General features: G+C 38.4%; 1 protein-coding gene across 1 annotated transcript in view; it reads left to right on the top strand.

The window, feature by feature from the left end:
* Positions 1-17771, top strand: part of dnah1 (dynein, axonemal, heavy chain 1) — an 81695-nt gene that overhangs the window by 62878 nt on the left and 1046 nt on the right. Inside the window, exons 65-77 of the mRNA XM_049471690.1 lie at positions 39-190; positions 1878-2074; positions 3042-3186; positions 4516-4674; positions 8762-8893; positions 9154-9324; positions 10262-10441; positions 12161-12337; positions 12956-13126; positions 14288-14418; positions 15027-15171; positions 16437-16643; positions 16752-16986. Of these exons, the coding sequence (XP_049327647.1) occupies positions 39-190; positions 1878-2074; positions 3042-3186; positions 4516-4674; positions 8762-8893; positions 9154-9324; positions 10262-10441; positions 12161-12337; positions 12956-13126; positions 14288-14418; positions 15027-15171; positions 16437-16643; positions 16752-16986 (2202 nt within the window). The remainder of the gene's footprint in view (positions 1-38; positions 191-1877; positions 2075-3041; positions 3187-4515; positions 4675-8761; positions 8894-9153; positions 9325-10261; positions 10442-12160; positions 12338-12955; positions 13127-14287; positions 14419-15026; positions 15172-16436; positions 16644-16751; positions 16987-17771) is intronic.

Raw genomic sequence — 17771 nt, 5'->3', positions numbered from 1 at the left:
AAAATGTCACACGACTCTCCCTCTGTCTCCCTCTGTAGACACACTGGAGCAGCGCATCATCAACATTAATGAATATTTCACATTCAGCCTCTACAGCAACGTGTGCCGCAGTCTGTTCGAAAAACACAAGCTCATGTTCGCCTTCCTGCTGTGCGCTCGCATCATGATGAACGACAATATGATTGACATGGTGATCTCACTGTCTGTCTGTCTGTCTTTCTGTGTTTCTATCTGTTTGTCTGTCTGTTACCAAAATTTTTAATTCAACTTAACTTAGTTTTGGGATTTGGGGCCCTCTCTGGTGAGAATGGGTAATTGCACCGAGAATGTGGAAAAATCATTTTAAACTGGGTGGGTGTGATGCGGTCTCCTTTCAGAGCGAATGAATCTGATTCCAGGTTATGTTCAGTCAGAGAGAAAGAGAGAGAGAGAGAGAGCTCAGTCAGTAACTTCACTCCTTCGTTTCTTTGGTTTTACTATTAGTGAATAAAATACTGAGCTCTGAGTTTTCTCTTCTGAAGTCTCCATTGCCCTACCAGCCGCTCGCATTCAGTAAAACTGAGCTGGTTTTTCTTTTAGAGGCTGTACGTGTGACGTAAGTACGTAAAGACGTGTGACGTGGCCAGAAGAAGAACTCCCGTGAAAAGCGAGCCGACACCCCAGTTTTTATAATGAATATATATATTAGGCTTAGCAGGGATGATCGTTCAGCACACTGGTACCATTAAACACAGTATTTTATCCCTTCTTCACTCAGAAATGCGTCTGCCACATTAACTACGTTTTATTTTTCTTTACTTGTTGTTTAAAATGTTGTTGGCTTAAAGAAAAATAAATAAAGGTAATTTGCTCTAACAACCTACAACACTGAGGCCTTGCAGCTACTCAATATATAAAATACATAAAATACATACTCAGGAGAAAGTAGCTTGTTACCAAAATTGTTGCAAGTTAGTAAAAAATGCTAAAATAAAGCCAGTAAATTCAGTAGCCCTGCTAAAAAAGAACAGCCTGAGCTGTTACTCCAAGCTGATTTAGCTGTTTAAACTGGTTAATTTGGTTAAACTGGTTGACCCTCCTTAAACTCTTATAGGTTTATTGTAAATTTTACAGTAAGATAGCATATTACATATAACTGTATAATATGAATAGTAATTTACAGCTATTTTTAGTATTAATTTTAGTATTTAGTATTTAGTATTAGTTTTTGGCATGAATATATACATTAGCATTTAGTTTAGTTGCCATTGAGGTACAGTTTTTTTAGTACTGTATATTACTGTAAAATTATAGCAAGCCAATCACTATAAAGAAATACTGACAGCAGAGATGCTGAAATGGTCCTAGATTGAAGTTCTCAGCCAGAATCAATTAATACTTTGCAGTAAGGAAAATGGTAACTTGTTCTTATAGCCTACAACTATATGGCCAGGCGGTCAAACAGCATTATATACAATATAGCAATGAATAGCCAAAGGAGTGTAGCCCTGGTGGGCAAGATTTCACACTGATGGTGTTTAAGGAGTGGCACTAACACGCCCATTATGCATTATGCATTAACCTCATGAATCCCAGATAAACATTATTATTTATTTATTCGTTTTAATGCAGAAGTTATGAGTAATTATTTGAATCCCACAGGGTTCGATTTTTGGACCTATGATACTGATGTTAATAATGACTAATGTATTTATAAAATAAGTTTAAATACAGGGTCTACAATATTTATTTCTTATTTAAAATATGAGATGGAAATTTGACTATTTGTTTAAGCCTTAGCTTGTTTTAAGTTTTGACATCTAACCTCGGTTTTCAACTTGTTAAACAAATAGAAAACAGTATGATGACATGGTCTAATCGTAGTGTCCTTTCTCCAGGCTGAATGGCAGTACATGCTCTCTGGAGGAACAGTCCAGCAGCAGCTGCCCAACCCATCGTCCAGCTGGTTATCAGAGCGAGCCTGGCAGGAACTGGTGGCCCTCAGCGATCTGCCCAACTTTAGAGGCCTCGCTGACACTTTCTCTGAACATGAGCTTCAATACAAGGCCATCTTTGACAGCAGCCACCCACACAGGTAACCAAACACAGAGCGGCTGTAGCAGTGCTGCTGGAGTTTTTAAACGCTGTGTTCACTCGTTGTCTCCTCTATTAGAATCTATATTAGATCCATAGTGTATACAGTATGTAAAGTCAGAGACAGAAGCTCATCTGTTGCTGTACAGCTTGTACAACAGCAGTGCCCACAGGACGCTGCCCACAGGACGCTCAGTCCAGCAGTGACTTTGAGGTGTTTAAAAGCTCCAGCAGCACTGCTGTGTCTGATCTACTCACTCATACCAGAGTATAATAATGAATAAGTCACCACTTAGAAATTATGAGTTTCTTAGATTTTCCCAAATTGAAAACTTCTGGAATATAATCAAGAGGAAGATGGATGATCACAAGCCATCAAACCAAACTGAACTGCTTGAACTTTTGCACCAGGAGTGAGTAGCTTAAAGTTATCCAAAAGCAGTGTGTAAGGCTGGTGAAGGAGAACATGCCAAGATGCATGAAAAATGGGATTAAAAAACAGGGTTATTTCACCAAATATTGATTTCTGAACTCTTAGAACTTTATGAATATGAACTGAAAGCTCTGCATCTTTTTTGTTATTTCAGTCATTTCTCATGTTCTGCTCTAAATGACAATATTTTTGCTTGTAAGTTGAGAGAAATGTTTATTTTACTCATACATATACCTATAAATAGCAAAATCAGAGAAACTGATTCAGAAACTGAATTTTTTTCCAGAGCTTTATATTATCTACTTTCATATTTAACTATGTATATGTTTAATACGTTTTAATTACAGTATATTAAAGTACCTTTCTATATAAAAATATGACATACTTACTGTATATGTAGCTTTGTACATGTAATAATATGAATATTATAATATAAAATTAAATCCCCACATACAAACAGACGCATAATAGAATAGAATAGGTATATGTCATGTGCATTATATATGTATTTGTGTGTATGTTTGTGAATGTACAGAGAGCCTCTTCCAGGTGAGTGGTGCAGTAAACTGGACAATTTTCAGCGTTTGCTGGTGCTGCGCTGTCTGCGCGTGGATCATCTCACACACGGCCTACAGGACTTTGTATCTGCGCAGTTGGGCCAGCGTTTTATAGAGCCTCAGGTAACGCTGCATTTCCACTGCACTACTGCTGAGCTTTATCTCTCAGTGGCTGTACACATCTTCCAAATTGCAGAAAGTTATTGTAGTAAAAAAATACAAATAAGAAAAATACACTATATTGCCAAAAGTATTCGCTCTTTGACTTTGCACACACATGAGATTGAATGACTTCCCATTCTTAATCCATAAGGTTTAATATGATGTCAGCCCTCCATTTGCAGCTATAACAGCTTCAGCTCTTCTGGGAAGGCCTTCCACAAGGTCTAGGAGTGTGTTTTTGTTTAGTCAGAAACTAATGCTGTATTAAAAAAAAAGCCTGGTTTGCAGTCTCCACTCTAATTCATTCCAAAGCTGTTCTATCAGGGTTGAGGTCAGGACTCTGTGCAGGCCAGTCAAGTTCTTCCACGCCAACTCTCAAACTTTATGGAACTTTTTGTGCAGTAGTGCACAAACAATGTTGGAACAAGTAGAGGACGTTCCCAAAACTGTTACCACTCTACACTGAAACTGACAAACTGGCTAAAACTTTTGCCATGTGGGTCAGCCAGACGTTTCTTCCTGTACTAGTTTTCTCCAGTTTCCAAGAGTCACTTTCTGTCTTCATCTGTAATTTCTCTAAAGAAAAGACTTCTACTTTTATAGCTTTTTATAGCTAGCCAAACAAAACATGCATAAAATGGGAGCATTGCTTTTACTGGAAATAAGTTGTCATGAGTTGTTGTCATTCCCAATCACGACTGGACTTCTTGCACAGGTGGCATCCTGTAACGGTGTTACACTAGCCATACTCTGTAAAGAAAGCCAACATAAAGGCACCCTTTGCAGTAAGAAAAGTGGTAACTTGTTCTTATAACCTACAACACTGGAGCATGAACTGGTCTGCTAAAGCATTAAGAGAGCATTTCCTGAAAAACAATCCTCACCATTATCCTCCCTTCACCAAACTTTACAATTTGCACAATGAAGTTAGAAAAAAGATCATTCAGACCACTTTTTGCACAGGTGCTGCATCCAGTAACAGTACCATGCTGGAATTCACTGACCCATTCTTTTATTAATGTTTGCATGAGTTGCTGCTTGGTTTTATTATACACCTGTGGCCATGAAAGTGATTGGAACACCTGAATTTAATTGTTTGAATGGGTGAGTGAATGCGTTTGGCAATATAGTGTATATGGAAAGGTCACTTGTTCAGTCTCTGCTAAACCACAGAAAAAATCGATGGTTTAAATGTGGAGGCTAAATTCTATTGTACTATAAAGGGCGATCTTAATCTTGATCTTTACCGTGCTCTCTCTCTCTCTCTCTCTCTCTCTCTCTCTCTATCAGACGTCGGATCTGTCTGCGGTCTTTCAGGAGTCATCACCGTCCACTCCGCTCATCTTCGTGCTGTCTCCTGGCACAGACCCCGCCGCTGACCTCTACAAATTCGCTGACGTCATGAAGTTCTCCAAGAAAATGAGTGCCATCTCACTGGGCCAGGGCCAGGTCAGACTAAAGGGGGTTCTGGAAACACCACCGCCAAACACAAATCAAATCACAGAACACATTTTCTCATACTGTGAAAATTATCATTTTACTTAAAGGTCTCATTACATTGTTTTTTAATTCATTTAAAATGTGTAGTTATGGTCTCTAGTATGAATGAATGCAGTGTTTATTGAGACGTTTATTGTGAAAAAAAAGTGCTCCGGTGTTTCTATTTAGCCCTGCTTTAGATCACTGAGTTAGAGGTCTCTGAAGAAAGAAAGGTTTGGCTCTTGCGGACCCCCGCAATCCCTACCCCACCTGCAGCAGAGCGGCGCCAGTCACCCCACAGCATTGATATCGTTTCTCTCAGCTAAACTAGCGCTGCTAAATTTTTACCTCAGACTTCACCATGTTGAAGCCCAAGAGTCCGCTCTATATCATGACCGGTGTTCTGTAGAGTTGCGCTGCCTAGTCAAAATGTGCTTCCCTAATGTATATTTCAGGTCTCTGTAAAACGCAGAATCAACCGGAGATCCTATTTAAACCTATAGTTATTACACAAAATAGCTAACGCTAACTAACTGATGTACACAGAGCTGTAGACAGTGTCAGCTCTGCTGCAGCCCGGGTTTAGCTCTGCCTGTGGGCGGTCCCGAGAACATGTGGGCGAGGCCACAACTCGTTTTTCTTGAAGAAAAGTTTCATGTGCAGCATCATATACAACTCAAAGAGACATATTGTATTTCGCAAAGAACAAGAAAAAGTGGATTTTAGCTGGAGACCTTTAAATTGGAAGCTTATGACTAAATTATACAGACTTTATAATGTTTTGCTTGGTATTCAATATGGACTATTAAATCTTACTACTGCAAAACTAATGGGTACATTCTGTGGTTTTAAGGTCTCTGTAGTCTTCATCTAGCCATGATGTGTCTTTTTTTTAATGTCGCAGGAATGCATGGAATTTTCCCATCACCCTGGACTGGCCTCCAGTAAATTTTAACAAAGCAGTGATGTAATAAATCCATCTCTCTCTTCCTCCACCCTGCTGCTAATTATCAGCTTATTCTGAGCTTCTGTATCAGCAGTCGTGCTCTAGGTCACTTCCTAAGGAGCTGCTGCATTCCTTACAAGCTCAGGGTTACGTCTGCGGCATTCAGTCACAAGCCAGCGTCTCTGAGCTCATAGCTATTACACTTATATAGTTACTTATTAGAGTGCAGAGCTGGATCTGGGTTTGCCTTTCATGGATTAAAGCATGTGATGTCTCATTAAATGTGGATTTATAGTAGATGATTGATACTGAAACTAATGCGAAAGAACAGAGAATAACAGACTGTAAATATGAAGTTTTCTAAGCATATATAAAATGTTGAAAAAATATATATAATTACCATATTTTTCGCACAATACGGCACACTTAAAATCCTTTCATTTTCCCAAAAATTGACAGTGTGCCTTATAATCCGGTGTGCCTTATATTGTATATGAATTTTACCAGTCAGGTATTAAGGAGCTGTAAAGCCACTATGCTGAAGTACAGAGTTATACAGAAGTTTTTCATCGAAGTTTCTCCAGCACCAAGGCTGGAGCAGTACGTATTAGCATTAGCCACTAACCACAGCGCTAGCTGTTTCACCATTCAGAGGTGAGTATATCAGACTGTAGTCTGCGAATCGCTAGTTGTTGAACTGTCAGGCGGCATTTACTAGCGATAAGTGCTGCTAACTTCGCTAAAATATAAAAGTATTGAAATCTAAGCTTACTGTAAAAAAACGGCAGCGCTTTACTTACCCAAATAAACTGTTTTCAGGAGAGAAATCTGTGTAGATTAACATCCAGCGCTTGTTTCACTTTGAAAGAAAAGTTTATTTTTGAGAATTACAGTTTTGTTTACTTGGGCCTTCTGATTTAGAAGGGACACCCTTGTTCCTTACTATTGTCGCTTAAAATGTGCCTTATCTATTAAAACAGAACAGAAAATATTGCGGTTCATTGATAGTGCGATTTTAATACAGTGTGCCTAATAATCCATAAAATACCGTAGCAAATTTTTAACAGGTCAAATTCACACATTTATTTTAACAAACATAGTTGCTCCCAGAAGCAATTATCAGTTTGTATTGCTATTCAGAAAATCTCACTGTCATCATTGTGATGATATTTTTCGTATTCTGCGATATACTACTACTTTACCACTGACTACTTAATTTTTTTACATTTTTATTTACAATGCTACTTACCTGCTGAAAGCTGTTAAATAATGAATTATTTGGTAAAAAAAAATCACCCACTCTTTTTAAAATCAATATATGTTTTTTTGTTTAGTTGTTTGCAAAATACTTTTACAATAAAACAGTTTTTTCTTTCTTTCTTTTTTTTTTTGCAATACTAACATTTCATTTTAGTTCATTTTTTTTTTCCTTAAAGGCCCTGGCAGTCTGCTACTGCAAAATTTTCGACACTGGATTTTGTAGAATTTCCAGTTATTGACTGGTTATTTATTATAATAGCTGTTTGATGAATAATCCTTTACTTTAGTAAAGTGATTTACCTTAACCTATAGCTAATCAACACACTGTATCCAGCAGCTGTTTCTGTGTGTGTTTCAATCCTCTTTGTTTGCCTCTCTCTTTTCCTGCTCTGCATCCTGGGACAACACCGGCCATTCTTCCTCTGCTATCAGGGTCTCTAGCTCTTTGATTCTATTTTAGTTTATCAAGAGTGATTCTGCTTGATCTCTATGTGTATGTGTGTGTGGTGTGTGTGTGTGTGGTGTGCTGTGCTGTGCTGTGGCGTGGTGTGCGCTCTTTGTCTCAATAGTGATTGCACTGTCAAGGTTTAAATGTCATATCTGACGTATTCTTTCAGTGTGTCGTGTGTCGTGTTTGTGTTGTGTTTGTTGCTGACGTCTGATCATGTGGAGGTCTTCACAGACTCAACTCAACTTAACTCAACTTTTTCCAAGAAACATTAGCATTTCTTTTGCTTTTGAAGGGAATAGCTTGGTGGTGGGAGCAAACCAATTGTTTCTTTTTATTAGTAACAGATGAAAACACGACACATTTGGGTTCTTTTAAAAGGTTTATTTGGAACGGTGGGAAGTTGTTAAACTTTTCTTGGAATTATTGTTGTTTTATATAGTTAATTAAGGCCCGTTCACCCTCAACTAAACACATTCATTTTGAAACAGAAGTTTTGCGCTATTTTAAAGGTTTATTTCATTTTATTAAAGCAGCAGTGCCTAACATTTCCACTTTTAAATTGAATGCAATAGAATTCCTAAGTCGGCAGTGGACAAAATAGTGTAATTAAGGGTATCGGAGTCCTTGCACGTGCATCGGTGCAATGTGTAAAATACTCATCTTAAAAACAGAGGAGTGGTCTGGTAGGTTTGCTGGATGTAATTGTTCTTTAAATTTTAAAAGTAATTAATAAATGAACAAAATGAATAAAATAACGCAGATTTTCATAAGGCATGTTTTTTTTTTTTTTTTTTTTTACATGAACCTGCATTAAAAGTAAAATGCAGGTGTAATTACACCTTCCCACCAGAGATGCTGCTAAATCCCCAAATCCCCAAAAAGTAATGACTAGTTGCAAAAGAGTCTGAGTCTCATATATTTGAAGAGGTGCGTGTTAGTTTTTATCCTACGAGTGTTGGTGTTACTAAAAAGATGCTTTCGGACCTCAAATAATGCAAAGAAAACAAGTTCATATTCATAAAGTTTTGAAAGTTTAGAAATTCATATTTGGTGGAATAACCCTGTTTAATCACAGTTTTCTCCTCCACCAGTCTTACACACTGCTTTTGGATAGCTTTGTGCCACTCCTGGTGAAATTATATATATATAATATAATTACATAAATTATTACCATATTTTATATTCTAATTGATTTTATACACAAAATACATATAAAACCAGTCGCATATGTAATTGCAGCGTAGTGATTGTATTACATTAAAAATGCTGTCTACACAGTTCTAAAAATGAAATGAGTGTAGTAGCCTGTGCTTTAGTCTCCAGTATTGTGTGAATGTTGAGAGTTGTTGCTGTATATGCTTTTTGTAATATCTGTGTGTGTGTGTGTGTGGGTACTTCAGGGCCCCTGGGCTGAAGCGATGATGCAGAGTGCGATGGAGAAAGGGGAATGGGTGTTCTTCCAAAACTGCCACCTCGCCCCCAGCTGGATGCCCTCCTTAGAGAGACTCATTGAGAATATTGACCCCAGCAAGGTGATGCCACTATGCCACACATGGACATGATGTCATGCCTCACACACACACACACTTTACACACACCACATTCAGAGTAACATTCAGTCCATTAACAGAGCAGCCAAACGTTTGTTTAATTGCAGAGCAAAATGTCCCCAAACTCCACAGACTGCACTAAAAGCTTCTCCCCGTCATTAGCTCTGCTTTCTGCTCCTGTGCTTGAGTTCATCTGAATATGTGTGTTCGTGTCTCTCTCTCTCTCTCTCTCTGTATTTCAGGTCCATCGGGATTTCCGTCTTTGGCTCACCAGCCTCCCCAGCAACAGGTTCCCAGTTTCCATCTTACAGAACGGATCTAAAATGACCATCGAGCCGCCGCGGGGCATCAAGGCCAACCTGCTGAAGACCTACATGAGCCTGAGCGATGACGTCATCAACTCCTGCTCCAAGGTACTGCTACAGTATATCTGTATAGTATCAGTAGTTCGGCTCCTTTCCCCAGTGACTGTATAGATTATATGTATTAACAGCTCTGGGATAAATTAAGAGATCACTTCAGTTTATGAATCAGTTCCTCTGATTTTGCTATTTATAGGTTTATGTTTGAATAAAATTAACATAGTTGTTTTATTTTATAAACTTCAAACACAGTTTTCTCCTCCACCAGTCTTACACACTGATTTTGGATGGCTTCATGCCACTCCTGGTGAAAAAAAAATCAAGCCGTTCAGCTTGGTTTGATGGCTTGTGCGTTTTTTTATTTGGTAAAATCAAATCAATCGTTTTTAAGAGCTGTATATACTGTGTAATTGTTGTAAATGATGCATACTATAATTATATAAATTATTACTATATTTTATATTCTAATATATTTTATAAATACATATAAAACCAGTGTATTACCCTGGGCTTTAGTCTCCAGTATTGTGTGAATGTTGAGAGTTGTTCACAGTTTTCATGCATCTTGGCATCATGTTCTCCACCAGTCTTACACACTGCTTTTGGATAACTTTATGCTACTCACTCCTGGTGCAACAATTCAAGCAGTTCAGCTTGGTGGTTTGATGGCTTGTGATCATCTATTTTCCTCTTGATTATATTCCAGAGCTTTTCAATTTGGTAAAAAAATTGGTCAAACAAAGTCATCATTTTTATGTGGTCTCTTATTTTTTCCACAGCTGTTTATATTGTATATAAAAGCTGCTGCCTCATTGTTTTTATTAATTACATATATTGAATATGCAGTCAGCGGTTCAGCTTTATGTCATATATACATTCAGTAGTTTAGCTCCTCCTCCCGGGTCTGTGTGTATCATATATTTTCTCTCTCTCTCTTTCTCTCTCTCTCTCTCTCTCTCTCTCTCTCTCTCTCTCTTTCTCTTTTCAGACTGCAGAGTTTAAGTCTCTGCTGCTGTCTCTGTGTCTGTTCCACGCCATCGCTATTGAGCGCAGGAAGTTCGGACCGCTGGGCTTCAACATCCCGTACGAGTTTACAGATGGAGATTTGCAAATTTGCATCAGCCAGCTCAAAATGTTCCTTAACGAGTACCAGGACATCCCCTTCAAGGCATAAATACACACACACACACACATACACACTGTAAGAGTGGACAAAAAGTCCAGTTCACACGAACGTATCCACTACATTCAGTAAATCAGTTACATTATTGTCATCATAAAAACACAGAGTTCACATCAATCTGAACATAAAAATCCTGTGATTTTTACTAAATGATCCTCATCACCAACATCCAGTGGCTGCTCCCCTAGTGACGGTGTAGATATACTATGTTTATTAAGAAGCAGTTAAGCTACTTTGCTGTAGTTCAGCATTATACAGGAGTTTTAGTTAAGTTTCTCCAGCTCCGAGGCTAGATCTGTATTAGCATTAGCCGCTAACTGCAGCTCTAGCTCTTTTACCATTCAGAGGTGAGTATAATTGGAGTGTAGCCTGCGTGTTTACCGCGTTAAAACAAGCTACCTGCGACAAACCGCTAGCTGATAGCGCCCTGGGTCACCAGGACACTCAGTTCACTTGGTTCCTCACTGTTGTTCTATCGGGTGGCATTTACTAGTGCTCAGCACTGCTGCTAACCGCGGCTACCGTTGCTGGTGACCGTGCTAAAATATTGGAAATCTAAGCTTACTGTAAATAAACAGAAGTGCTTTTCTCACCCAAAAAAAAAACTGTTTTCCGGACAACAATCTGTGTAGATTAACATCTAGTGCTCATTTGACTTTGAAAGAAAATGTAGTGCTTAAAATGCACCTTATACAGTAATCCGGTACACAGGGTTCTAGCAGGTCCTTAAAGCCTTGAAATGACTTGAATTAAAATCTACATAATTAAGGTCTTACATTGTCTTAAATTTACAGTACATTTGCTGTGGGAAAGCACATACTAACATTAGCGTGAGTTAGCTAACGTTACCAGAAAGAGAACTAGGGTTAACGGAGAGCTAGCTAACATTAGTGGCGAGCTAGCTAACATAATAACATTAGCAGCGAGTTATCTAGCTACATTACTGGGTAGAGAAATAAGTTTAGCGGCGAGCTAGCTAACATGGTAACGTTAGCGGTGAGTCAGCTAATGTTAGTGGAAAGAGAACTAAAGTTAGCGGAGAGCTAGCTAACATATAAACGGAACCAACTTTCTGAAGAGTCACTACATTACTACACACCTCCAAACTTCATGTAGCTTCAGATTAGACCAACATTAGTAGAGAGTAAAGATCCTTATGGAATAGGTTTCCATGACTGAGCAGCTCCATCCAAGTCATGAAGAACCCCTGATCTAAGCGGTACCTTCTATGGTCTCATCCAAAGAACTCTTTGTAGCACAGTTTACTTTCTTATGTTTTGTTTTAAGGCTCTAAATTTCCTTCCCCCAGCAGATCACAGCCAGATTTAGAAGAGTTTGGTTCGTGTTTATGAGCAAAAACAGAGCAGAAATGCTCAGCATACCTGTTTGGTCAGTGTGATGTGACTGAGTGCCTTAGCAGAGTACGAAAACATTCAGAGACACCAATGCATACACACACAACACACACACACACACATATATATTTCTTAAGCTTTCTAACTGTGGAGTCATAACTGTGGAGAGCCTTTCACTATGCTTAAAAATGCTAAATGTAGTCCCACCTTATTAAGACAAATATTTACTTATTCATTTACTTATTATAAATGCTTATATTTGTTTATATTGACTGTCATTCATTAAAACTGTGAAGCATGTTATGCTATAAGTGTGCTTTAACTCATACACTCTTTTTTCTGTGTCCAGGTGCTGAAGTACACTGCTGGTGAGATTAATTACGGGGGTCGTGTAACAGACGATTGGGACCGCCGCTGCATTATGAACGTGCTGGAGGATTTCTACTGTCCGGCTGTTCTGAACCCGAACCATATCTACTCGGCTTCTGGAGAGTACCGTCAGATCAGCACCGACCTGAACGTCAGGGTCTGTGTCTGTGTCCAGCACTGGCCACTTTATTGGAAACCTTTGATATACAGCTCTGAAAAAAATAAGAGACCACTTGAAAAGTATGAGTTTCTTTGATTTTACCAAATTGAAAACCCCTGGAATATAATCAAGAGGAAGATGGATGATCACAAGCCATCAAACCAAGATGAACTGCTTGAATTTTTGCACCAGGAGTGAGTAGCATAAAGTTATCCAAAAGCAGTGTGTAAGACTGGTGGAGAAGAACATGATGCCAAAAGGCATGAAAACTGTAATTAAAAACCAGGGTTTTCCACCAAATATTGATTTTTGAACTTGCAAATAAATGCTCTAAATGACAATATTTTTATTTGGAATTTTGGAGAAGTTTATATAAGTGTCTGTAGTTTATAGACTAAAACAGCAATGTTCATTTACTCAAACATATATATATATATATATATATATATATATATATATATATATATATATATATATATATAGAAAAATCAGAGAACCTGATTCAGAAACTGAAGTGATCTCTTTATGTTTTCCAGAGCTCTAGGTTTGCTACTATGTAATGAATGATGTGAGTGAGCCTGATGAAGTAACTGAAGTAACTGTATCTATCTGCAGGACTACCTGGCGTATATACGGAATTTACCCATCAACGACACGCCTGAGATATTCGGCCTGCACGACAACGCCAACATCAGCTTCGCCCAGAACGAAACGTTCGCCCTGCTGGGAGCCGTCGTCCGGCTGCAGCCCAGAGCAGCTTCCAGTGGGGGTAAAGCCAGGGAGGAGGTACTAAGCAGTGGCTTTGTATGATACTAATGATCAGTAAAACATTTGGACACAATGGGGAGCTGGGATTAAAACTGATTCTTATTCCCAGTTCCACTAAATTCTCAATGTAGAATTCCAGACAATAAAAACTAAGTGAGCAGTATTACTGTATTTTTTGCACTATCAGGCACATTTAAAATCCTTTAATTCTGCCAAAAATCATTGCGTCAATCAGTGTGTCTTAAAATCCAGTGTGTCTAATGTATAAATTTTAGCAGACAGATAATAAAAAGCCGTAAAGCCACTCTGCTGAAGTACAGCGTTATAAAGGAGTTTCAGTGTACCTCCAGCACTGAGGCTGAAGTAGCATTAGCATTAGCCGCTAATTGTGCTAAGCACTAGCTCTTTTGCTGTTCAGAGGTGAGAATATTATCAGCCTGTAGCCTGCTGCTAACCCCAGCTAGCACTGCTGGAGCAGCATTAGCATTAGCCACTAACCGCACTAAGTGCTAGCTCTTTTGCTGTTCAGAGGTGAGTATTATCGGCCTGTAGCCTGCTGCTAACCCCAGCTAGCACTGCTGGATCAGCATTAGCATTAGCCACTAACCGCATTAAGTGCTAGCTCTTTTGCTGTTCAGAGGTGAGTATTATCGGCCTACTGCTGGAGTAGTATTAGTATTAGCCACTGGAAATCTAAGCTTTGGACAAAAGCGCCTGACAAATGTAATGTAATGTAATGTAAAATAACCAGAAGCGCTTTACTCACCCAAATAAACAGTTTTCAGGAGAGAAATCTGTGTGAATTAACATAGCTTGACTTTAAAAGTATATATATTTTTTTAAAGAAATACAGTTTTCTTTACTTAGCTAAGCTTTACTTAACTTAGTTACCTCCTAATAGGAAACATGGCGACACCCTTCTTCCTTTCTAGTGTCGCATGCGATTTATAATCTTGCACCTTATAGTGCGAAAAATACATTATGTTAAACCTTCTCCTCACACAGGCTTACCACTACATATACCAGTAGTTTCATACAGTATGTACAGTAAACTCAAAATTTAAGCATTTGGAAATGTTAAATATTTTACGTTTGTGTGATTTAAAAAAAAAAAACAGCATATGAAAAACAGGAGAAGAGTCTGAAGTTCTGTTTTTTGAGTTTCTGGTTTTCATGCAGATTGTGGAGGAGATTGTGGCTGGAATCATGGAGAAAATTCCCAACCCCTTCAACGTGCAGGAAGTCATCACCAAGTACCCAGTGATGTATGAGGAGTCTATGAACACTGTGCTGATCCAGGAGGTTATCAGGTGCACAGACCTTGACGTCTATATTTAATATTTTAACCTTTTCTCAAAATACCGTACTGTATGACTTTTTATGTCAAGACTTTATGAGTTAAATCATTTCTAAAAAAAATGATTCTGAATGATATCAAAACAATCAAATGTGTGAGTGGAAATTTGAATTTGCATTGTTTTAAATGTTTTAAGCTCTGAACGGATTTCAATTGAACATTGCGTTTATGACAATATTTGTAGATGGTATAAACTTTCGATATCTAATGTGCACCAGCTGTGTTGTTCACTCATGCTTTTTCAGTGATAATAATAGTGTTATTAAGGGTGTACATACTAAAAACATTTAATTAAGATATAGTTGTTTTCTATTGCCTCTCTTAATTTAAAAAAACATTTTCGTTAAATGAAATAAATAAAAAACAAACAATAATTGTCGATTTATTTATAATCCTTGCAGACTGACCACTTAAGCAGTTGTACATTAGCTGGCAGAGCTCTCTAAACACAAAAAAGAAGAAGAAAATACAATCACTATAAAATAAAACAAACCTACAATGAAAAATCCAAATACAAAACTATTATAACCATGCCTCTCTCTCTCTTTGTGTTTCTGTCAGGTATAATAAGTTGTTAGCAGTGATCTCTCGGAGTCTCAGTGATCTGGTGAAGGCCCTGAAAGGTTTGGTGGTGATGTCATCAGAGCTGGAGCTCATGGCTAACAGTCTCTTCATCAATGCTGTTCCAGAAATGTGGAAAACCAAGGCAAGAATACGTCACCCTTTACCTCTGTGTTCTTTTTTTTTTTTTACGTTTACCTAATCCTTCTTATTAGATTGAAAGTACAGAACATTTACTGTGTGTGGAATCCTTTTATTTTGTTAATAATGTCTAAAACGGCTGGTGTTCAGCATGCCAGAGAATGCATTTTGTATGTATGTTATGTATTTAGATTGTTCTTTGTTGTATTAATAGTAAGTACATTTATACATTAGTACACTATACAGTACCAGTCAAAATACACTTACATACTCGTTTAGATTCAGTGCTTTTTCATTATTGTAGATTAAAACGTAAAGTTATCCAAACTCATATGGAATTATTTAGTAAAACAGTAATTGCGTCTCAGTCAAATGTAACCCTACACCTAACTCTAATTTTTTAATCCTTTTTTACGGTCAGATTCGAAGTTAGATTTAAAGATTTTTGGTCAGGGTTAGGTTTAGTGTTGATTCATGGTTGAGGTTAGGCTTAGCGTTAGAGTTGGGGGTAGAGTTAGTTTCTATATAGCATAGCAGGGGTCTGCAATTAAGTTTGGCCATATATTTTATATTTTCCAAGCCATTATCTGGCGGCCCACAAAACAAAATTTTGTTTTGGAAAATGAAGTGTAATGGGATGGAGTGCTACAGATTAGTAGCTCTGCAGCCCAGAGGGTTGTTGAACCCAACTGCAGAACAGTTGATCTCAAAAAGCAGGTAAACCCGGAAAGAAAGGAAAAAATAAATGAACACACCGCTCCTCATGTGGGATCAAACCCGCTTCGACCGGGTCGTGGTCCAAAACACTACTGCTGCCCCGGCTAGTGAATTAAGACATGACTGGGGAAAAAAAACACTCTTATAAGGAGATAGGGAGCCGAAGAACGGGTAAAAAAAACAGGAACAGGCAGAAACTAAAGTCACGCCCAGACAGGGAAGGGATATAAACAAAAGCTCACCAGAGAAGCATTGTAATTTTTTTTTTTCACTACCATTCATTATAGTTTAAACAACCTCACGAACCAGATGTTATTGCTGACCTCTGCTATAGATAATTTTTTACACTTAACTAAGATTTCAGTTGTATTTAACAGATATATTTTAGCATGTACACACATACTTTAGTATGTAATATAAATTTGTAAATATAACAAGTCAAGACTGTGATGTAAAAATTTTTGTTTTTTGAAATTGGCTCGTTTTCCAAACCTGTTTTTGCTGTGCTGGATTTTGTTTTAATTAGTTAATTTAATGCTGATGTTGGCACAGGCGTACCCATCTCTGAAGCTGCTGGGCTCCTGGGTGTCGGACCTGCTGCAGCGCATCAGGTTCCTGAACGATTGGATCTCTGGCGGCATTCCCTCCGTGTTCTGGATCAGCGGATTCTTCTTTCCACAGGCCTTCCTGACCGGCACTCTGCAGAACTTCGCCCGCCACGCCGTCCTCTCCATCGACGCCGTCAGCTTCGGCTTTAAGGTTTGACCACATAATAAGTGAAATGGAAAATTTCCATTCAAAGTTAAAATATGGGCAATTTTTGGATCCAATCTACAGATGCTACAGATCTTCATCTTACACCCACAGGTGATGAAGCAGCCGGTGGTGGAGTTAACAAAGCGTCCGGAGTCGGGCTGCTACATTCACGGCCTGTTTGTGGAAGGAGCTCGCTGGGATCCCCTCGCTGGCCTGCTCACCCAATCACGGCCCAAAGAGCTCTACACAGAGATGGCCGTTATCTGGATGATCCCTGTGCCCAACCGCAAACCCCCTCAGTCTGGCGTCTACATCTGCCCCATCTACAAAACACTCACACGCGCTGGTGAGCTGTGTCTGTGTGTGTGTGTGTGTGTGTGTTTGTGTGTGTGTGTGTGTGTAGCAGAATGGTAGATGTCTTCCTAATGAAATCTGAGCAGCACTGAGAACTCTGAATGATTCATGACTCTCTTAGTTTTGGCATTTCATCACAGAGCTTTTTCTCTCTCTATTTCCCTCTCTCTCTCTCCCTCTCTTTTATTTTTTTATTGTCTCTTTTATTTGTTTCTCACCACTGTCTCGCACTTTCTCTTCTTGTTTCACTATCTCTCTTTTTCTCTATTTTTCTTTGCACTCTTGCTGCACTTTTCACTCCCTCGTTATGTGTCTCTCTTTTTTCTCCTTCCATTTGTTTCTCCCCACTTTATTTTTTTTCTCTTTTCTTGTTTTGTTTCTGTCTCTTTTCTCATCTCTTTTTCTCTCTATCCACTCTCTCTCCATGTTTCATTGCACTTTCTCCCTCATTTTTTCTTCTCTTTGTTTCTCCTTATTTTATAGTTTTTTTTCTTTTTTCTTGTTTCTCTCTCCATCTATTTTTCTCTCTATCCACTCTCCTCCAATTTTTCACCACTTTCTCTGTTTTTCTGTTACCACTCTTTTTTTCTTCACTTTTTTCGTCTCCTTCTTTTTGTTTCTCCTCACTCCTCACCCTCTCGTTCTCCCTCTTTTTCTCTCTCTACATCATCTTGCATTGTTTCTTCACACTTTCTTGCTCTTCTTATCTTTCCCTCATTCTCTCTTTCTATTTCCCCATATATTTCCTTCTCTTTCTCTGTCTCTGATTTCTTTCTT

The sequence above is a fragment of the Astyanax mexicanus genome, chromosome 24 (genome assembly GCF_023375975.1).
Source record: "Astyanax mexicanus isolate ESR-SI-001 chromosome 24, AstMex3_surface, whole genome shotgun sequence".
Taxonomy (NCBI): domain Eukaryota; kingdom Metazoa; phylum Chordata; class Actinopteri; order Characiformes; family Acestrorhamphidae; genus Astyanax; species Astyanax mexicanus.
Note: the sequence above shows the minus strand (reverse complement) of the source record. Positions and strands in the feature narration are given on the sequence as shown.